At 40.8% G+C, this 23,349-nt stretch overlaps 1 protein-coding gene across 1 annotated transcript; it reads left to right on the top strand.

The window, feature by feature from the left end:
* Positions 1 to 304: 304 nt before the first annotated feature.
* LOC139338516 (sodium- and chloride-dependent GABA transporter 2-like) lies at positions 305 to 21,713 on the top strand. The gene is made up of 14 exons (XM_070973591.1): positions 305 to 494; positions 10,048 to 10,182; positions 10,293 to 10,433; positions 10,573 to 10,654; positions 11,685 to 11,817; positions 11,978 to 12,112; positions 12,425 to 12,528; positions 12,626 to 12,750; positions 13,678 to 13,790; positions 13,946 to 14,083; positions 14,242 to 14,344; positions 20,270 to 20,370; positions 20,477 to 20,647; positions 21,594 to 21,713. Exons 1-14 carry the CDS (start codon positions 305 to 307, stop codon positions 21,711 to 21,713), a joined length of 1,791 nt encoding a protein of 596 aa, XP_070829692.1.
* Positions 21,714 to 23,349: the final 1,636 nt, after the last annotated feature.

Below are 23,349 nucleotides of genomic sequence, written 5' to 3'. Positions count from 1 at the left end.
CTGCATTATCTGCATTTGGGTCCTGCCCCTGTTACCCTGCATGCACCAGCCAGTGACACATCTTAGACCTCTGATACCCAATTGGTCTTAGCACACCACCATTTTTGGATTGCACCTGGAACTTTAACAAAGCAGTTAAAGGATATTCAGGGTAGGTAGTGTTTTCTCTACATTACTACTGACCATTTTCCACAAGATGCATATTCCAGGGAATACCACACTCTGCTTGATGCAAATTTCACAGGAGATTTGACTACGATTTCAGTTCTCATCACTTACATTTCAACACAGCTGACCTGTTTTGATGGAGCCTTCAAGTACCCAGGAGAGGAATCTGAAGAAAGATGACAGCAGTCCAAGCCATGCTCCTCCACCGTGTGCTAAGAGAGACCAGTGGGCCAACAAGAGGGAGTTCATTTTGGCATTAAGTGGAGAAATCATTGGTCTGGGCAATGTTTGGAGATTTCCATACCTGTGCTTCAGAAATGGAGGAGGTAAGCACATTAACAGTCTTGCTACAGAACCAAGTGCTACAACGCACAGGATGAAGTTCACATCTTTTTCTAGAGCTGATAACTCAGGTTTACAGTAAATGTAACTTTGTTTACAATAAGGTTCTCATGTTAAAATTGATATTTAGTTGTTGTGATTGTTATTCACTGGACCCACCTCCCCGTCCTTCTCACCAACCACAACAACACTCAGCACCCTGGCACTGGTTTGTAATAACTAATAACATTAATGAATATAAACATTTCCGCTGACTGACAGTGAGAATAATCACAAAACATCTGAACAGGCTTGTCACAGTGAACATGGTGCTAAACCAGAAGCAAGACATTTAATTTCAAAGTTTCTTGACATCTGCACAAGCAGACTAGACAGTTCCACATCCAAAATAAAACAAGCATAGGGAAAAAGAGATGCCTATTGAAACTGTTGATTATACACAGGAGGAAGTGTAACCAAGTACCAATTTGTCCCTCTTTCAATAACAACAAAGATGAGATCAGATTCAAATGTACTCAGCAGGAATTTATTCTGGGTCTGGTAGTAGTATGCTACCTAAGTCCAATAAAACAAAATAAAATAAATTTTATGGACTGGAACGTACCTTCCCTTTAAATCAGTGTCTGTTCGTTTAACTCAAAATATGTTCTTTCATTGTAGTGACACAAGCACACACAAAAAAAAAAAAAATATATATATATATATATATATATATATATATAAATTCTCTTCAGCTTCAATATAAATGATTTGACTTAGTCCCGCAACACAAATAGTTGCCAACAATATAAATGAAATATCACAACTCAAAACCTTGTGTAGTCCTTTTTTTCAGTCTCTTTGCAGTGTTTATCAAAAGTAATCAGTCTCTTATTCTTGAGTAATGAACAGTCAATCCTCTCCACAAATTGTGGTGATCCGCAATTTGGTATTTCTTAGTCCAGGAGGAAAGAAATAAGAAACTCCCAGCGAAGGAAACAAAATTTGGGTACCCAAAAGAAATACTATAGAGCTCTATAGAAAGAAAGGTTTTTTTTTCTGATACTCAAGTTGTCCATGAGCAGAGCTGAATGATGGCTGGCGACAAGTCCCGGGACACAGCGGTCTCTGCCTGACTCTGGTTCACCCACGCTAGCAGGAAAAAAGTATAAGTGGTGACTTGATGTGAAAGACGGTTAGTAAAGACTGGCTACAGCTCGGCCATGTCTTCTCCCCTCTCAGTATTATTCAAGTGCAAAAGTTTTCAACTCTGTACAGTGTTTACAATATTAAACACTCATAAGCAACTAAATCATTACAGTGACTCGTTTACAAGCCTGTTTGTTGTTAGCTCTCAGCTCTGAATTAGCGGTTAGCTCGCGATTAGCGTCTAACATCAAAAATGCACATTTACGCATTCATGTTTACACATACCCCAGCAACCTCTTTTAACAACATAAGCACAATCACATAACATCAATATATGTGCTCACCTAGCAGGAAAAAAGTATAAGTGGTGACTTGATGTGAAAGATGGCTAGTAAAGACTGGCTACAGCTTGGCCATATCTTCTCCCCTCTCAGTATTATTCAAGTGCAACCCGCGAACTCTCCTGCTCTGAGATCGCTGCTCTACAACCGTAAAGCAGAGCTTACTGTTGTGACTCTTAAAGAGACAGTGTACCTATTAACGCTGAATAACAGGCTGGCTAGATAACCACTGGGTTACATCCTCCCCCCCTTAAAAACTGATGTCCTCGGCAGTCTGTCTCTCCAGGAAATGCATTAATCCTAAAACCTGCTCCTGCAAAGTTATTAAAAAGCTATACAGCAGTGTTTGATGTGCTAGTGGACTAACACTGTGCTGCCTACAGGTAAACCTGGAACCAAGCTGGTAGTCACCGAGGTAAGCTGGGGGAGCTCGCCTCCTCTGTGACCTACTCTGTGTTTGGGATGGAGAGTTTTTAAGTTCTGACAACCCAGAGTGATCTGAACTAAACTCAGGGGCACCAGGATTCAGAGAACTTTGCGACTGAGGTCCACTTTGTGTCTCCAATGTATCATTCTCAGGAACTTGAACTGATATATAGTCAGCTTCCCAGTTCTACTCCTCCCTCAAAGTTGAAAGTTCCCCGTCCTCTCCTGCCTCCACAACACTTGTATATAAGGATTCTTGGACTTCCTGCTCCTCATCAGCTGCTCCAGAGACATGGCTAGTTACCACATCAGCCACACTGTCACTCTGTACATCCAAATTTGCAGGCAGGAATCCACAAGGAAGCAACATGTCACGATGCAGGACTCTGTCCTTGCCCCCTCCATCCTCAGGCTTTACCACATAGTATCAGCATCAGGCTGTCTGACGACAATGTGAACAACGGTTTCCCACCGATCCGAAATTTTGTGTTTCTTTCTTAGGCTCAAGTTTCTTACCAGAACTCTGTCTCCGACTTTGAGAGGCAGAGCAGTCACTTTGGCATCCCAGCGTCTTTTGTTCAGTAGCTGCCTTTTCTCTGCATTACCAGAGGCTAGCTGGTATGCATGTCTGAGTCTCTTTTTGAGCTCCCGCACATAATGTGAATGTGTGGTAGGATTGTGGCCATGTGGGCTAATGCCAAAACAGAGGTCGATAGGAAGGCGGGGCTCTCTTCCAAACATCAAAAGAAACGGAGCCTCTCCAGTTGAGTCATTCCTGGTACAATTATATGCATGCACCAAGGGCCGGACATACTTCCTCCACTCATCCTTTTTCTTGTCCTCCAGAGTTCCCAAGAGGTTGAGCAGAGTCCTGTTAAATCTTTCTACAGGGTTACCTCTCGGGTGGTATGGCGTTGTGCGGGATTTCACCCCAGAAAGTCTACACAACTCTGTCACTAGTTCTGACTCAAAACACGCACCTTGATCACTGTGTATTCTGCGAGGAAAACCATAATGACTGATGAAATTTTCCCACAGCACTAGGGCGACAGTCTTAGCTGTCTGATCTCTTGTCGGGTATGCTTGGGCATATTTAGTAAAATGGTCGGTTATGACCAGTATGTTTCGGGTGTCTCTGGAGTCCGGTTCTAGGGACAGAAAATCAATACAAATGAGTTCAAGGGGGCCGCTAACTTGGATATTGACTAGTTTGGCTGCCCTTTGTGCTCTGGACTTTCTCCTCACACACCTCTCGCAGGTTTTGCATTTTTCCTCAATATACTGAGCCATCTTCGGCCAGTAAAATCTAGCTCTGGCTAGTTCCAAGGTCCTCTCAATGCCCATATGCCCTGTCTCATCGTGAACACCTTGGAAAGCTTGCTCTCTAAGACAACTGGGCATGACAAGTTGAAGGAAAGCTTCACCTCTCTGATTGAAAATCTTACGGTACAGCACGTCATCAACAAGGACTAGTTTTGATCTCTCTTGGAGGAATAGCACCACCTCCGGCTGTTCAAGCCGTTTGTCTATTGTGTCACTGTCTATATCACAGATTAAGATTTCTTTGATACGGGCCAGATTTTCATCCTCTCTCTGTACCTGCTGCCAGTCACCTGTAGACATCCCTGGGAGTGTTGGCTGACCTGGCCATTGGGGCGGCTCGTCCAGGTTGTCAGGGACAGCACTTTCACTACATAAGAGGGTTTCAATGGCGGGTATCTCACAGTCATACTCTGTACTCTCATCTGAGATTGCAAGGACTTTAACACCATGACGCATACACAGAGTGCCCACTGCCTCTTCCCCAAAGACATGGAACTCCTCAGGAGACAGACTGGCACAGCCCATGAGACTGGATATCTTTTTGCCCAACTCCACTGACTCCTCATCCTCATGTGGGTCCTCCTGAGGACGTCGTGACAATCCATCTGCATCCACATTAAGCTGGCCGGATTTGTAGTGAATATCAAAGTTGTAGACTGATAGGGCAGCGAGCCACATGTGCTTGTGGCATCCAGCTTGGCACTTGTGAGCACATAGGTTAAAGGGTTGTTATCAGTCAACACCTTAAAGGTAGCCCCATACAAGTAATCATTAAATTTCTCACTTACTGCCCATTTAAGTGCGAGAAATTCTAACTTATGGGCAGGGTAGTTTTTCTCGCTTTTGGAGAGCCCACGGCTAGCATAGGCCACCACTTGAGGCTGACCCTCTTGGACCTGGTATAAGACTGCGCCTAACCCTGTGGTGCTGGCGTCGGTATGTACCACATAAGGCAATCGCCAGTCTGCAAAACCAAGTACCGGAGCTGACGTCAGTTTTTCAATGATAAGCTCAAATGCTTCCTGGCAGCTACTGCTCCAAACGCTTGTGAGAGAAGGGGACTTGGATCTTTTCCAGTGGCTCTGACCTTTGTGTCTGGGAGCGAACTCTCCTTTTAAGAGGTCATTGAGGGGCCTGACGATTTTGGAATAATCACGGACAAATCTCCGGTAATATCCGGTGAAACCCAGAAATGATCTCAGTTCTCTAACAGTCTGAGGGCGTGGCCATTCCCTGATGGCTGCTACTTTATCAGGATCTGGCTGAATTCCCTGAGCAGATATTACATGTCCGAGATATTTTACTTTTGTCTGGAAAAATTTGCATTTACCTGGGGATAATTTCAACCCAAAGTCTGCAATGCGTTTCAGTACTTTCATCAACCTTTCCTCGTGTTGCTCCAGCGAGTCTGAAAAGACTATTAGATTGTCAAGGAAAGCAACGACTTCCTGAAGGTTTAGTCCAGCCATTACCTTCTCCATTGTCCGCTGGAAGGTTGCAGGTGAATTGGTCAGGCCCTGGGCCATCCTCCGGAATTGCCACGTACCAAAGGGGGTTGTGAATGCTGTCTTAGGGCGATCAGATGGCTCCACCTCCAGATGATAATACCCACTTTTAAGGTCGAGCACAGTGAACCATTTTGAACCTCAAAAGCAATGTGAAAGTCTCCTCAATACGAGGTAAAGGATATGCGTCCTTTTTAGTGAGGTTGTTCAGTCTTCGATAGTCTACAACCATTCTCAGGTCCCCATTTTTCTTTCGAACGAGCACTATTGGAGAGGCATAAGGACTAGTGGATTCTTCAATAATGCCTGCTGCCAAAAGGTCCTGCAAATGCCTTTTTAGGTCATTGAAATCTGCTGGTGAGACACGCCGTGTTCTTTCTTTCAATGGGACATGTGGCTCTAACTCAATACGATGAGTGACTCCGGATACGCTACCAACATCAAGTTCATGTCTAGAGAATGCATTTGGCACTTCATTATCCACCCTAGTCTGTATGTGTTCTTTAAGCTGTGTTGATATGGGGCTATCGCCAAAGTCAAGCTCCAGGGTCTCACTAGTCTGTGGGGACTCTTTAGTGGGAGAGACTGAGAGAGTGTGTGCCTGTAGGGTTTTAGCATCTGGTGAAGCCTTAGGTGTGGAGGGCACAACTGGTACGGCCCAGTCAATGGGAGAACATTCTGCAATGACAGTTTTTGGGTGCAAAGTGATGTCATGCTCTAATCTAGCCTCTGGTAATCTGGTCGTAGATTATCAAACCTCCAGGAGTGAAGAACTCCTCTGAGCCACTGACAAGAGCTTGAAACTGATCACCTCTGGGCTTGGTGTGACAGATACCCTTTAATACCCCTGTCTCACCCTGTTTTAACCGCACTGGTACTTTGCTGCTGAGTGTCACATGAAGAACATAAGCACTCTCTGTTTGGGGTTTTGTGCTTTTGCCATATTGTGAGTATGCTATTGCCCAGCTAGCCTGGATTGGTAGGGTCTTAAGAAACTGTGTTCCACCTCTCTTTGTGCAGTCTAGTACCAAAGGACATAAAACATTAGTTCCAACGAGGAGAGGGACCTTCTCATTGTATGACTGGTCTGGCCCCACTAATACTAGGGCTGAAACACATTTGTCGGTACCACAGGCATGTTTGGGAAACTGGAGCTCCACTTCAATGTACCCTAAATATGGGACCTGTTGTCCTGCTCCTCCCTCAATGTCAAGTACTTTCCCTATGGTGTATAGCTGTCTATGGGATAAATGTTGGGAGTAGAATGACTGAGATACAATAGTGACCTGTGCTCCAGAATCCAGCAAACAGTGACAATGAACTCCATCCATCCAACCTTCACTCTCGCAGGGTTCTCCAACCAGACCAGCAGGGATTTGAGCGATGTCTGCCTGTGATTGTGGGGGCTCAGACCTAATGTGGTTAGCGCAGGTGGAACTAGTTGGGCCTTGAGCTCCTGCTTGTTCCCTAGCAGGAGCTCCTACATGTTTAAAGGTAAGTTAGACTGGGGGGCAATTTGTTGCTGGCCCTGTCTGCTGTTATGTCTCTCGCACAATTTCCTCTGCACCAAAACAGCATTAAGTGGGTTAGTACATTGTGGCAGCATATGAGAGTCCTCTCCACAATTGTAACAGAACTTCCTGATTTTTGTGCGTTGTTCTATAGGCAGCAATGGGGTTGGCAGAGTTGTATTAGTGTTCTTAGATTTGTTTGAGTGTTTCTGCCCATCTTTCACATATCTGGGACGCTGTGTAGTTTGAGAGGATGAATTTTTCTTGAGCTCAGCTTCTAACTGTCTGATTCTTTCCTCTAGTTGCTCTCTTATGGCAACATCTGGGACCTTCGAGACATTACCGCTGGTGACCTCGGACTCACCCATAGTCACCAGGGTCTTGGTGTGAACCTTTGTCGATGTGACTCCCATGTGTCGCTTTCTCCGTACTTCCTTTAACTGACACTCTTTCTCATGAGTTCTGGTGTGTTTCCAAGAATTGAATGTACAGTTCCTCCTCTCCTGTGACAGTACCATAAGCATTGTCCAATTCCTGTAAGTAGGCATGTGGGGGCGCTTGAGGGCCAATGCCAAGAGCCACATTCAAAGCAGGCATATGTAGACTATCAAGTAGCGCACGACGCTGCTGCCCTTCAGAGAGAGTACTGTCATTTAGCACTTGTTTTGCACGAAGCCTCCACACATTGTAGTCAACTTCAGAGGGCGGTTTTGGGAAGTTGCCTGAAAAGGGGCGTGGCTCTTTGAGAGTGGGAGCATATGGGTGTGAGTCGTGTTTTACAATGTGTTCAACAACAACACGTTGAACATCTGCAGGTACAGGGATAGTGAGGGAGGAGTCACTTTTGGGGGGCTGTGCATGACCTGAGACGTGGGCGGTAGCATTAGTGGCCTCAGATAAAGGGTCAGAGGGAAGCTGTGGTTTGAGGCGAGGGGCAGGGGTTGATGTTGCATGGCTCTTGTTACTGTCCATTTTTCCACATATGTAACTTGCTGCACTCTGGCTCAAAGTAGTAGGGTTGACATTATAGGTGACAGCCAACTCACTGATCTGCTCTTGAAAAGTGACTGTCATATCATCAATTATACGGGCAAGGGGAGCTAGTTATTCAGCAGGTGCTGGCTCATCTACACTTTCTGTGCAATATTCCTCTACCAAAACAACCTCCCAATAAGAACCATCATCATTTGAATGTCCCCCTTCCAGAAGCATTGGAGTTACAGTCTCAGTAAACTGACACAAAATGGTATCAGAACGATCATCAAGGTGCTGATGCTTTCTTTACAGTGTTCAGGTTAACATCTGCCCTGATTCCCTTGATCACAACTGAACATTCGGGGTCAAACCCATACATTTCACATAGTGCCATTCTGTTTGCTGACTTTGGCACAGACTCTTACATAAGAAATACTACGGAGGAAAATGAAGAAAGGTTAGACACGCTCCAGTCCCTGTTCGGGCGCCATTTTTTCCCTTATGTAACCAAGTACCAATTTGTCCCTCTTTCAGTAACAACAAAGATGAGATCAGATTCAAATGTACTCAGCAGGAATTTATTCTGGGTCTGGTAGTAGTATGCTACCTAAGTCCAATAAAATAAAATAAAATAAATTTTATGGACTGGAACGTACCTTCCCTTTAAATCAGTGTCTGTTCATTTAACTCAAAATATGTTCTTTCATTGTAGTGACACAAGCACACACACACACAAAAAATATATATAGAAATTCTCTTCAGCTTCAATATTGATTTGACTTAGTCCCGCAACACAAATAGTTGCCAACAATATAAATGAAATATCACAACTCAAAACCTTGTGTAGTCCTTTTTTTCAGTCTCTTTGCAGTGTTCATCAAAAGTAATCAGTCCCTTATTCTTGAGTAATGAACAGTCAATCCTCTCCACAAATTGTGGTGATCCGCAATTTGGTATTTCTTAGTCCAGGAGGAAAGAAATAAGAAACTTACAGCGAAGGAAACAAAATTTGGGTACCCAAAAGAAATACTATAGAGCTCTATAGAAAGAAAGTTTTTTTTTCTGATACTCAAGTTGTCCACAAGCAGAGCTGGATGATGGCTGGCGACAAGTCCCGGGACACAGCGGTCTCTGCCTGACTCTGGTTCACCCACGCTAGCAGGAAAAAAGTATAAGTGGTGACTTGATGTGAAAGACGGCTAGTAAAGACTGGCTACAGCTCGGCCATGTCTTCTCCCCTCTCAGTATTATTCAAGTGCAACCCGCAAACTCTCCTGCTCTGAGATCGCTGCTCTACAACCGTAAAGCAGAGCTTACTGTTGTGACTCTTAAAGAGACAGTGTACCTATTAACACTGAATAACAGGCTGGCTAGATAACCACTGGGTTACAGAAGCACTTTACTGAATAAAGTCCTGGTCTATTAAGGCAAGACTCCAACTCCTTCATCTTAAAGTAATCCACACTAGACTACACTATCCCAAGGCTAATCTCCACAAACCTTTTCCATCTCTCTCACCTTTATGTGATAGGTACACAGGTGCTAAGGGCATGCTTGCTCATCATTTCAGATTTGTCTTAAACTTCAGAATTTTTGGTGTCTCAAATTTCAATGGCAGCCTGCTCTACTGTTTTTAAACTTACTTTAATCCCTTACTCTGCAACTGCTTCACTTGAGTACTCCTCAGCTGTACAGAATTTAGACCACAGTGCTAGCACAGTCTTGGTGGATGGCATGGTAAGAAATGTATTTTGAAACTGGAAATCTGACTCTGTACACCAGTTTGAGACCGAGATAACTGATGGGAGTTTTACATGTAGAGACACTATGATATGACCTGTCTGACAATCTTCAGAAATCTTTTAGAACATTGAACCCTGTGTTCCAACACACGAAGGACCGAAGGAACAGTCCCTACTTTGTAAGATACTCCTTTGTATCCTTTTCCATTGAAACAGTTTAGCTTGAAAAAACTTCATTGAGATTATTACCGTATCCATGTTTTATTTATTTATAATTGTATCCTGTTATTATCGCCCTCCACTCTTTTTCTCTCTTAGTTGGCTGGGGGTGGGCACGGGCTATGTCCTTTTTTGTTGTTTTTTGTCAACCTGTTTTTAACATGCTGTGTCTACCTTGTTTAATTGTGTATGCAAAAACTCCTGCAAATAAAATGTTTTAAAAAAAAAAAGTTTAGCTGTATTGTACAAGCAGAAAGTTAGATAAAAGTCAGGTAGAACAGACTGGAAGAATTGTATTAGGTCACTGACATTTTGGATTTGTATTTTTTTCATTAATTTAATTAATTTGCTAAATTCTTCTCTCTAGGGGTTTTCTTCATTCCTTATTTTTTTATCCTGTTCACTTGTGGAATCCCCCTCTTCTTCCTGGAGGTGTCTCTGGGACAGTTAACTGGTCAGGGTGGAATAACATGCTGGAGGAAAATATGTCCTTTATTTGAAGGTACCACTAATTTAGCTACAGATTCAACACAGTGGATGTAGTATTTGCAATATTTGATATGTTACTTGTGTGAACCTGATGTTGAAATTTGGTCATATTATTTTCAACAGGTTTAGGCTACAGCAATGAAACGATAATGCTTTACATGATGATGTATTATATTGTCATCCTGGCTTGGGCCTTCCGCTACCTCTTCTTCTCTTTCCACACTGTGCTTCCCTGGACCAGCTGTAACAACACCTGGAACACAGGTACACATCTGCATTATGTTGGTGCCATGACCTTATAGAGGTATAGAATTACAATGAATGGAAATAGAAAATTTCTAAAAAAAAAACAAAAAAATTTCTACCCAATCTAACTTGTTTCTTTTCACTTGTCCAATGCCAGAGAACTGTACTGACGGTCAGAATTATTCACTTCATGGCCATATCAATGAAAATGGAACGTCTTCGGTTTTAGAATTCTGGCAGTAAGTATTCAGTGTTGTGCAGATGACTGCAAAATAAAAATTAATAGTCAGTTACTAGTTACCTCATTAAAAAGTAACTGCAGCTAAGTTTTGAGAAATTCATAAAATTTGGCTAGTGACCAATGCATACCTGTCAGTTAACACAAATGAAGTCCATGGGCAGTGATGGAAATCATTATCATGAAATCGGTATCTTGCTAACCAGCTGCCTTCTTATGATTCACTGGTCATAGGTGTTGTGTGGTGTGTGTCAAGTGATGCAGCCTTTTTGAGTGTTTTTTGGACCATTCATTTTTTTTCCTGGACATCACCTGTTCTTGGACTTCTTGAATTCTTGCTTGCTTCCTCCTAGCTAACAACGCACATGCTAAAAGTCTCAGGTTGCCTTAATCCTAAACTGGTTGGTAACGGTACAAACACCTTTCCCAGGGATTTGCAGGGATTTAGCCATTTTAATGCCATGGCTCACCTCCCCACATGCACATGTTCCACCAAAACAAGTTCACCCCAGCACTATATTGCAGGGACACAGTAACAGCATACTGAGCTTTGCACTGTCCAAGACGATTGTGATTGATGTGACTGATTCTCAAGTGCTGACCCAGCACTGTGGTCTGGCTGTTGAGCCTGGGTCAAAGGTGTCAAAACCCAATGATTTAAATCCAGTCTAGGTTGCTTGGGTGGAATGGCTTGTTCCCGGGGAGCTGAGCAAATAGGTTTGCTTCTTGCAAGCACATTTCTCATCCAGGTGCATAGAAAGGTCAGAATTTTTGTTTTTCACAGTGGACAGAACATTTGAACTGGAGCAGAGGTTACAGTTTACTAAAATATTCTTGTCTTTCTACTTGGCAAAAGGGAAGTAGTGAGAATGTCTTAACGTGAAGAAACTTGACCTATTAAGCTATTGCCATAAGTAACAAGAGTTGCTGTAATGCATTAATTTGCAATGCGTCACAACACAGCTCATATCACTGAAATTATTATAGAGTCATAAACATGTGTCTTGACAGGATTTCCTTTCTGCGCACAGGAGGAGAGTCCTGGGTTTGTCTGGTGGAATTGAGGAGCTGGGTAGCATCCGCTGGGACCTGGCTGGATGTCTTCTGCTAAGCTGGGTCATCTGTTATTTCTGTATCTGGAATGGAGTCAAGACATCAGGAAAGGTGTGATTTATACACTTATTCTAGTCATGAAAATTCAGGTGCCCTCAAAAGCCCTCAGTGCGTTTTTTTTGTCAGTACTTTTATTTCACATAATCCTAAAAACCTTGATGTCAAAACTGACCACTAATGAAGGCAGTATGTATTGATGCTTCACTCTCAGGTTGCCTACGTCACAGCCACTTTTCCCTGCGTGATGCTGATTGCATTGCTGATCCGTGGTCTGACATTGCCAGGAGCTGTAGATGGAATTCGATTTTATCTTTCTCCTGATCTGACCCGTCTGACTGATCCTCAGGTGAGGTGTATGTGTGAGCGATGAGTCAATGTATACAGGTCATACCAGTTGAAAGCATGTGCATTAGGGACTTCCTCTTCCGTTGAACTGGTGTGTGTCATGTCCCACAATGTCAGGTGTGGCAACTAGGCCATAATCAAGTCACAGCTCAGCGAGGTTCCAGGGGACTTGGGCTGGACATCATTGTTAATACTTGGTACACACCTGTTCATAACTTTAGTATCAAGTAAACATTAATGCCACACATGCTGAAAAGTATAAACATCAAATAAATATTTAAAGGCATATGGCACCTCATTTAACTGTTTCAAGGTGTGGATGGAAGCTGGGAGCCAGATATTATTCTCAAATGCTGTCTGCTTAGGCTGTTTGCCAGCTATGGGAAGCTACAACAAATACAACAACAACTGCTACAGGTAAGGAAAAGAACTGTTTTCTATTAGCTTACTTTTTATGCCTTTACCAGTTTGTGTGATGCAAGATACAGTACATAATCATCTTTTCTAATTCCAGAGACACATTTACCTTGTGCGCACTTAACAGCTTAACCAGCATCGTAGCCGGTCTTGCAGTCTTCTCCGTCCTTGGCTTCATGTCGTATGAGCTGGGTGTTGACATCTCAGCTGTGGCTGAATCAGGTTTGGGACGGTTTGCAGGCAAACATAGTGTTATATATTAGCTTTATGGCTCTCCAGTAAAAAAAATTCAATCATTTTTAAACATGTTTTGCTTGTGCATATTAAAAATAAACAACTTGCACTGAATTACTCCCAACATCTTAACCCTATGTTAAACAATAAAAACTTGTCGAATGAAAATTTGGATTCTAATCCCTACATTGCAAGTAGGTCGTTACAGTGCTGAGGGCTGCCAGATGCTGGGTCCTCAAATTGTGATGAACAAGGCCATCCTCTCATTCCACCCTAACCTAAATACCTCACTTAAACCCATACCCCAACTTTAAACCTGCAATAGCTGATTGCAGAAACAGACTGTAAACACAACACTGACATGTTATCACCCTTTAAATTTTGTTTGGCAGACAGTTACTGATTTACACATACAGATATGATATGAGATATGAGCTGTTTTACTCATAGTGGACTATCCCCTATATCTTGCTGTTTAGCTGCAAATCTACCTAATCCACTAATTAGCTAGTTGCCAACTTTGTCTGCTGTTTGATGCTGGGAGGTAAGGTACAGTCTTTCAGAGCTTCTTCTCAAAACAGCACTTGCTTTACAAAAAAAGAGAGATTTCTTCAAAAAGCATTTTAAGAAATATGCCAATCTTTCATTGCATTTCATATGATTTATTTGCAAAAGGGGAATTGATGAAAGGCTTACAGGATGGTGAGACAGGCAAAGGTCAAATTCAACGAAATTAGTCCAAACAAGAAAACAAAATTAAGAGAGCTTTAGTTTTAATTACTCACCATCTCAGGATTCAATCTTTGCAGGTTCTACATAAAAATCTTAGTCTGATCTTGCATCAAAATCAACCTATTACCACAGACACAGACCTGTAAGAGTACTAATGCCTACCCTGTTTTGGACCCCTTGCAGGTCCTGGCCTGGCCTTCATTGCGTATCCTCGGGCAGTGGCCATGATGCCTTTACCTCAACTCTGGGCTGTCTTCTTCTTCATTATGATAATCTTCCTTGGAGTGGACAGTGAAGTAAAGTGTTACCATTCAGCCATATTTCAAATAAATATACTGTTATAAGACTTCCTTGGACTTCAGACCTCATAGTGGCTAAATGACTTAATTGTAAGCATCAATGCACTAAAAGTAAAATATGATAACAGGAACCACTAATCTTTTGCCCCCAGTTTGTGGGTCTGGAAGGCTTGGTGACATCCATATCAGACATGTATCCATCTTTCTTTTTGACTGGTCATCGACGTAAACTACTTCTGCTGCTCCTCTGTGTTGTATCCTTCTTTGTTGGCCTCCTCATGGTGACTGAGGTAAGAGTTCATTTGTTTAACCTGTGAAATTAAAACTGTGAAGAAATACTGTACCTGTCTGTCTATCAGTCTCATTCTTTGTGTCAAATATGGTTTGCTTTTCAACAAAACTTTTTTATTTGTTTCTCTACCCATCTCTTTTCTGTTATGTGCCGTAGGGAGGACTTTATGTATTTCTGCTGTTTGACTACTACGCTTGCACTGGAATACCCATCATGTTTTTTGCCATTTTGGAAGCCATTTGTGTGGGGTGGATATTTGGTGAGCAACAAAATAATTTCATTTAAGGGAAATCATACATGGAAGTGACACATATGCTTTCAATAATGTGCATTTAAAAGTACAGTATATTAAACAAACCACCATTAAGACTGTATATTCTAAAGACATAGAGCCTATTTTTTACTCACTGCTGTGGGAATCGTTAAAAGCATACCTATGCGGTCAGATTATCTCTTATTCAGCACATTTGAATAAAACCCGCAAACTAAAACTACAAGAGCTCTCTACTAACATTAGCAAATTGGATCAACAACTAGCCATTTGATCTCATTACAACTAGTGACGCAGAGTGCCTTATTTGCGTTCACGCTCTTCATATTATGAGCATGGTGATAAGGCTAGCCAGCTCCTTGCGCACCAGCTACGTTGCCAAACTGCTTCACGCTTTATTCCTCAGATAAAAGATTCATCAGGCACATTACATACAGATCCTACCACCATTAACTCTTTTGTTCATTTTATTCTTCTCTATATAAGTCTGAATCTCCGTCTGACACAAGTGAAATTAATTTGTTCTTGGATAGTCTAAATTTCCCTGTCTTAAATTCAGACGTTGCTAAAGAACTCGATTTACCACTAACTGTAGAAGAAATCATCCTAGCTACGAAAAGCATACAAAATAATAAAGCTCCTGGTACTGATGGGTTTCCAGTTGAATTTTTTAAAAGTTTTCAAACCAAATTGGCCCCATTATTGCATTCCGTATATAATGAATCTCTGCAGCAAGGTTCTCTCCCCGCTACTTTAAGACAAGCTTCCATAAGTTTACTTTTGAAAAAGGACAAGGACCCAAAACTATGCAGCTCTTACAGACCTGTCTCCCTAATTGGATGTTAAGATCCATGCTAAGGCTCTGGCCCTTCGTTTGGAAAGCATTCTACCTAGTCTAATTTCGGATGAGCAAACTGGATTTATAAACGGCTGGCAGTTATTCTACAATGTACATACTCTGTTAAATATTATCTATTCTAAATCAACCACAACTGCTCCCAAAGTAGTGATTTTAGTTGACGCTGAAAAAGCCTTCAACAGGGTTGAGTAGGACTACTTGCTTACTGTGTTAGGCAAATTTGGGCTGGGAAATGTTTTTATTTCATGGATACGTCTCCTTTACACTGCCCCACAAGCTTGTATCTCCACCAATGTCATTCAATCTAGTTTTTTCACACTGTCTCGTGGCACCTGACAGGGATGTCCTTTATTGCCCTTGTTGTTTGCTTTAGCGATAGAACCTTTGTCAATTTATCTGAGGCTCTCTTTCATTTTTACTGACATATCACGATTGGAAATGGAATTTAAGTTATCACTCTATGCTGATGATTTATTGTTGTATGTGTCAGATCCGACCAATTCCATACCACCAATCTTATCCTTCCTTCAGAGATTTGGCTCATTTTCAGGTTATAAAGTAAACATTTCCAATAGTGAATGTTATCCCATCAATGCTCCAGCTTTACAACTTAATCAGTCCGATATCCCCTTTAAGTTGAGCCCTGCTGGTTTTAGGTGTCTGGGGATTAATGTAACTAGAATATTAACCTCTCTTTCTTCTGCCAATTTTTCCCCTTTGCTGTCTAAAATTAAGTCTGACCTTCAGAGATGGAGAAGTTTACCCTTGTCACTAATTGGGAGAATTAATGCAGTTAAAATGAACATTTTGCCTAAGTTCCTGTTTATATTTCAATGTCTCCCCCTATTCTTGCCAAAACGTTTTTTCAAAACAATTGATCAAGATATTTCCTCCTTTTTATGGTGCGGAAAGGCACCTAGAATCCGCAAATAAGTACTTCAAAGGTGCAAATTCCGTGGCGGATTGTCTCTCCCGAATCCTCAACTGTACTATTGGGCAACACATATCCACAAAATTTCTTTCTGCTTTAAATGAACAGATCCCTTATGGTGTAGACTAGAGATACGGTCATGCATTTCGTCATCTTTGTTATCTTCTATTCCAATCAACCCCTCTGGCTTTACACATAATGTAGTGGTAAGTTCTACTCTTAAAATCTGGTACCAATTCAGGCGGCATTTTAAATTTATTTCTGCATCTACCTCAGCTCATTTATTTCAACCTGCCTTAACAGATTCCACTTTTTCCATATGGCATGACCAAGGCTTGAAAAATTGAAAAAGACCTGTATAAGGATGGTATTTTCAGTAGCTTTGCAGATTTATCAAGCAAATTCCAGCTCCCACCTTCTTATCTGTTTCGTTATTTTCAAATCAGACATTGTGTTAAATCTTTGTTTCCGACATTTCCCTCCTCACCTTCGAGTCACTGGTGGGATGAATTTCTCAGTTTTGACCCCCTTCAAAAATCATTCATCTCAAAGGTCTACAACAAATTCCTGTCTTATGACAGTTCAACAGCCACAAAAGTCAAGGCTGACTGGGAGGGTGAATTAGGGTTGAACCTGGAGGACTGGAGGATGCTGCTCTTAATAAAATCCATACGAGTTCAACTTGTGCTCGCCTCACATTCATACAATTTAAGGTTTTTTTTAGGGTTCATTTTTCCAAGGCCCGTTTGTCACAAATTTATCCCAGTACTGTCATTGACAGTTGTGACAAATGTCATGCTTCATCCTGCAACCTAACTCATATGTTCTATTCTTGTCCAGTATCATCTAGCTTTTGGCAGAGCTACGTTGATACTATGTCAAAAATACTTTCAATGTCTATTCATGTCTCTCCCTAGTACTCAGTGGCTCAGGGATGTTATGTCCTTTCTAAAGCTAGAGAAGATTAAATATTCAGTGAGAGGTAATTCTGAAAAGTTTTACACTAAGTGGCAATCCTTTTTAACATTCATCAACTCTCTCCAATCTCTGTCTCCTAATGGACTGATGCCCCCCTCTTCTCTTTCTCCCTTTTTTCTTTTCTACCCTTTTTTTCTTTTCCTTTTACTCATTATTATTATTTGTAGTGACTTGATCTTTCGACGAAAACAAAAAAAACCTAAGCCACTAGGAGGCTGCTACCGGGAACTTGTAGTTGACACGTCGTCGGTGGCATTTCCAAAGAATCCAATGTCCATTCGTGTTCAAGACGTATTTATTTTACAGTCACCTATCCCATTGACAATACACTTGATTAATCTACACACACTTATCTTTCATAACTTGTATGCAAAATAAACACAAAGGACTCAAAGTTAGGCCACTAACGGCGGTCGAAAAACTGTGTTCCTCTCCCAGTCAGCAGCACTCTTGTCAAGCAATTAACTCTTCTTCTTCTTATAGATTACATGAGCCATTGTCTACATGCGCCACCTACTGGGGCAACCAGGAACAACACACAAGAAAAAATGGCTCTAACATTATTATTATTATTGTTATTATTATTATTATTAGGGCTGTCAGTTTAACGCGTTAATTAGATTAATTAATTACGCTGCAAATTAACGCGCTATAAAAATTAACGCAATTAATCATGAGTGTAAGGCTGGGCGATAAAAACAATAGCGATAAACACTTGATAATTTTTTTTTTCTTCGTCGGAAGAAACCTAAAGTTGCGAAGCGAGGTTGGTTGCATGAACAAAGGCTCTCGCTCTCAGGTAACCAAGCAACGTAGGGAGTAATCACTAATCAGTGAGAGAGACACGCTAACACGCCAATCATGTAACATTATCAAGTTCGGTTGCGCCATGTCGTTGTCACGTGTTTGTTGCTCAGTGAGGAGTGAGATGAGAAATAGAAAGTGAGCGCTGCAGCGAGCGAAGAAATCGTCGATAGAACAGGGAAAGTCAGCTATGGAGTTTTTTGGATTTTATAAGTCAGACCGTAGTCAGACCGATGTGGTGTGTAACTTATGCAAGACTGTCGTCCCCACCAAGACCGGTAACACCACAAACTTGTTTAACCACCTTAGCTGCGCTCACTCTTTGGAGCGCAGCCTATTCGACAACGTCCGCCAACCACAGCACCACCGCACAAGCAGCTGACCACCATGCAGAGGTATCTGTTTCAGTGACTGATGACAAATCATCTAAAAGGCACGAAGACGTAACGGAGGCAGCGGCATATCATATAGCTAAAGACATGCTTCACTGAGCACTGTGGAGAAGCCAGGTTATAAACACCTCTTACACGTGCTTTTAAAAAAACAACAACAAAAAAACACACTTGCAATAAAAATATAATTGAATAGTTCATGTTTGTTTAGAATAACAAGAGTGACTAAAGTTGTTCATGTGTCTAGGCTGGTTTTATAATTCAGTCAAGTCCACCTCAGTTTCTGCTATGTTTCCAAAACACTGCACATATCTGAAAACATTTTATTCACCAGAAGGTGAATCAGCTTGTGAACTTTCTGCACTAAACCTGCAGAAAAAAAGTTCCCAGGTTTCTCTCTGTTTACATTTTTACACTTTTTTTTACATTTATTATTTGAGTGTTTTTCATGGTTGTGTTGACATTTCCTATCTGCCTTTATAGCTGAGGGGATTATAATCAGAGGAAGGTTCAATTTAAAATAAAAATGTTTAAATTGAATGTATTTTTCTCCTGGTCCTTATTTTAAATAGGTCATAAAAAAATCAATAATTATCGATATGACCAATATAAAACACTTATATCGCAATAGAGTTTTCAGCCATATCGCCCAGCCCTACATGAGTGGCAAGTCAATGCGCAAGTATTTTAAATTTGGCCCTTTGAGTGACCCGTAGGCTGCAGTGGCAGGTCGCATCCTACCTGCGCCACTAGTCAAAAGCAGGGTGACAACAGACATGGATGCGAGCGAGGCAAGCCTGCTTGGACCTTTGAACGGCAAGTTTATTTATAAAAAGAACAAAGACAGGACTATTAACAAGAATGCAGTGATTTGTACCTTGTGTAAAAAAGAATTTTCCTATCACCGTAGCAGCTCCAGCCTGAATTATCATTTAAATGCTAAACATGTAGTTGCTGCTAGTGCCGCTAGTGCTACCGTGAGCTCACTCCGCCAACCCACACTTGCTGAGTTAGGAAAATGAATGAGCAAAGCCACGACAGAAAAACTGACAAACTCAATCGCAAAGTGGGTTGCTGCTGATTGCAGGCCGATTTCAATCGTGGAAGACGAGGGCTTAAAAGAGGCGTTTCATATAGCGTCATCTGACTCTAATTTCCAGCTACCGTCGAGAACTACAGTGATGAAAAGAATTCACCAGCTGTAATGTGAATGTCAGTGAATTGTAATGTCCTAGAATTCAAATTCTTTATTTGGGGACCTTTAGCAGATATGAGATTAAAATGCGGTTAATTAGATTAATTAATTACAAATCCTGTAATTAATTAGATTATTTTTTTTAATCGACTGACAGCACTAATTATTATTATTATTATTATTATTATTATTATTATTATTATTATTATTATTATTATTATTATTATTATTATTTTGTTGGCTTACTCTGTTCTTGTGTGTTTGACCCTCAAATAATATGGAAAACATGGCTTGTTTCTCATTTACTCCATTGAGAAGCACAAATTATTGATAATATTACTGTTGCTTCTTGTTTAACTATGGTTCTCAATGTTTATGTGACACTGCTTTTTCTCATGTGCCATTTTTTCTTAATAAAAATATTAAACAAGCAAAAAAAACTTTAAAGTATCAGTAACACTTTAAACAATGTTATAATTAATAACTGTGCCACTTTTTGGCAATTCAGATAAGACTTAGACTTTGTTCAGAGGAGCTCTCAGAGCTGTTTTCATCACAGTATCGCACATTATGTTAAAAAGAAAGCTCTGGGTTGATATTTGATCACGTGACTCACTTTGCAAATGTTTCTCCTCTGCACTGCACTAATAATTCCTGTTGTATTGTTAAATATCCTCAAACAGTAGCTGAATGTCCAGTGCTTGATCTGGTGCTTTAAAAGTTGATCTGGCTAATATGGTTCTCTGTCTGCAAGGTGCTGATCGTTATTACAACAAGATAAAGGACATGATTGGCTACTACCCCTCTTCTTACATGAAATATTGTTGGAGGTTCTTCACACCATTGGTCTGTGCTGTAAGTAAATGTACGGTGTGCTGTAGTGTCCAGATGTATAAAGCTATGTGCTGATGAAAATCTATGCTGTTCATGTGACAATACCTGTATGTCTCTTCTTTAATAGGTAATATTGCTTGTCTCCCTGATGATGTTCACCCCTCTGAAATACAACAACACCTACCAGTACCCCTGGTGGGGATATGCCATTGGGATATTTCTTGCTCTCTCTTCAGTTCTCCTGAGTCATCTGTGTTTTTTCTACCGTATGGCAGTGACCCCAGGAACAGTGATGCAGGTAAGTGTGTCTACTGACAGCACACTGTACCCCATGTAACGTTTGCCTTAAAAGGTCAATTCTTTGACCTGTCTGTGACCAAGTCTACATGCAACAAAGTGGTCTATTTAAGTCCCAACCCACACCTGCCTGAGGGCAGGTACCGAAGCTCACCTGGAGCAGGGTTTCTCAGTGTCTGGACCCAGCAAGTCAATCTGGACCCAGCCCATGGGTCACATCCTGCTCGCCATGTTCTTATCCAGCAAGCAGAATGTTAATGAATCAGGAAATGTCCACATCCATTGTTATTCTCTGGTGGAAAAGGTCCAGTCTGTCCTGAGATTGATGGTTGTCAAGTCCGTATTTCATAGTTCACCCGCCCAACTGATTGTCAGGGAGAATCACAAAGCTTGTCTTAAGATGCAAGAGGCATCACTGAAAAATAACATACATTTTGTAAAAAAGTGAAATTATTAAACAATTCTAGGCTAATTAGTCCTAAATAAATGTACTTAAAAAGTTCTTGTATGTAGTTGAGGACCCTGTTTTATGTTATAAAAAGGTTACAATATGTTATGAAGTGTAATGTTTTCTATTTTGAAAACAGTAATTTGTTATTGATGTTGAATACACAGTGTAGCTGGAGATTATTCGAAGCAGTTCTGTCCCCTGATGAATGTGGTTTTAATGTGGCTGATTTCCTCGTCATTGACAGCATTGTCATGAGGTGTTAGCTGCTGGAGAGAGTGTTGTTGCTGCAGAATTCACACATTAACGTTATACCAAAGAATTTGGTATTTGCTCCTAAACCACAAATACAGAATGTGCCTCCTTTTCACTGGTACACAACTTCTACAACTAGTGTAAATGTGATGTTAGAATACTTTCTTATACTTCATACTTTGAGGTCTGTTACAGTACAAGTGATCTGAACACAAACTGAGTGGCAACTTTGGTCTTTTTCCAGAGACTGAGAACTTTATGCACTCCAGCAGATGACCTGCGTAATGCATCAGCAGAGACGACTCTTCACCCTGAAACACCTCTGTCCAATACAGAGCTGTGTGCTTTAACTGAAAAACCATAAAATGCCAGTTCTGAGGGTGAGTCACCTGTAATAGAGACATTATCGATAAGATGCTCTGAGTTTAATGGACCACAGTGATGTGGTGATTGGTGTTTGGGACTGAATAATTTGACTTTTCTTTCAGGACTTTAATGGTCCTCAAAATTTCTGTGCTGATAATGTTCATAAAGGCAATTTGAACAGTGAGACATTAACATAACCAGTATCCCATGATCTGAGAGGATCCATAAAGGATCATCAAATTGCATAGATAGGACAATGCGTGCCCATGTAATGACTTGCAGTAATGCTTTAGCATGGAGTTCCTGAAGGGAGGCCAGAATATGTGATGTAATGCTTACTCTGACATTTCATAAAAGTTCAAGTTCTTCATTTTGGAGTTCTGTAGGCCTGAGATATGGCAGGATGTTACACATTGTTACACATACTGTATGAGCAGCAATACTGAAAAGACAACAGGCAGTAATACTTATTTTTCTTCATCTTCACGGAAACTGTTTTGCACCCCAGAAGACCTGATGAGTACAGTGCTTGGCTAAATACAGAGAAGTGTCACAACATGTGTGATATGAAGTAACTTTGCTTCTGCATTCATTGTTTATATGTTGGATAATAACTACAAAGCTCCAATCTATTAATATATTCTCTTATATTACACATTTAACTTTAAAAACCTGGATTTCAAGTTAATTCTCATGCAAACCTTTTGAGTTTTACTGCAGGAGAAAAACTTTTTTGGTGGGGGGTTTCTTTTCATACTTTGTTTACAGCCATGTTAAAAAAAACCCTGGATGTAAACATCCAAACATTTATCAGCATCAAAAAGCAATAACTTAGATTTAGTTGTTCCCAGAGGGAGTCAGTATATCAAAAGACTAAGTAATCAGTTTGGATGGTATTAATCAGTTGTCTATTTTGGTGTTGGGTATTATAACATGGATTGTGCGTTTAAAACTAAAGGAGTCTTTAATATGGGTATATAATATGGGTACAGAAATACATGCATTAAGCATTTAGCCACGGTTAAAAACTACAAAAGTGGCTTTAAAGTTTGGCAATCCTAATTATTTTATTGCAGGGTGCAGCTACTGGCTTGTAGAACAAATGAAACATGAACTGCTTTGCTGCTGAAATATTCAGTAATCAGAAACTTTATAATTGCTGACAAATATGGACAAAATGTACATGTAGTCTTGAGTTTGTTAAGGAGTTTTATAAATGTGTGACAATAATCATGAATATAATCATTGTTCTCATTTTGTAATCTCATTAATAAACTTGCATTGGAATACTTTTTCAGAGCAACAGTGACCACAATCATGTGTGTTTGTTTCTGTGACCCTTTAGTTGCATGATTTATTTGTCTGTCTTGTTTCCGTGTTGTGTACGAACATCAAGATGACATAACACCATCCTTCATCAGAAAAGTGTAATTTAGAATGTAGAGCAACTTACCATCAGGGTGAAAACCAGTATTTCGAGCTAGGTATGTTTGTTTGTTTATTCGTTTAGTTTAACTGTAGTAATGCTGTCGAGCAGACAGGACTGTTCTGGTTTGTTTTTTGTATCCACCAAAAATAGTGGAATTACAGTAACGTGTGGTCATACACTTTGAATCGAACAGATAAGATTTTCT

This window comes from Chaetodon trifascialis, chromosome 11 (assembly GCF_039877785.1).
Source record: "Chaetodon trifascialis isolate fChaTrf1 chromosome 11, fChaTrf1.hap1, whole genome shotgun sequence".
In the NCBI taxonomy this organism is placed as follows: Eukaryota; Metazoa; Chordata; class Actinopteri; order Chaetodontiformes; family Chaetodontidae; genus Chaetodon; species Chaetodon trifascialis.
This window is presented reverse-complemented; position numbering and strand designations above follow the sequence as displayed.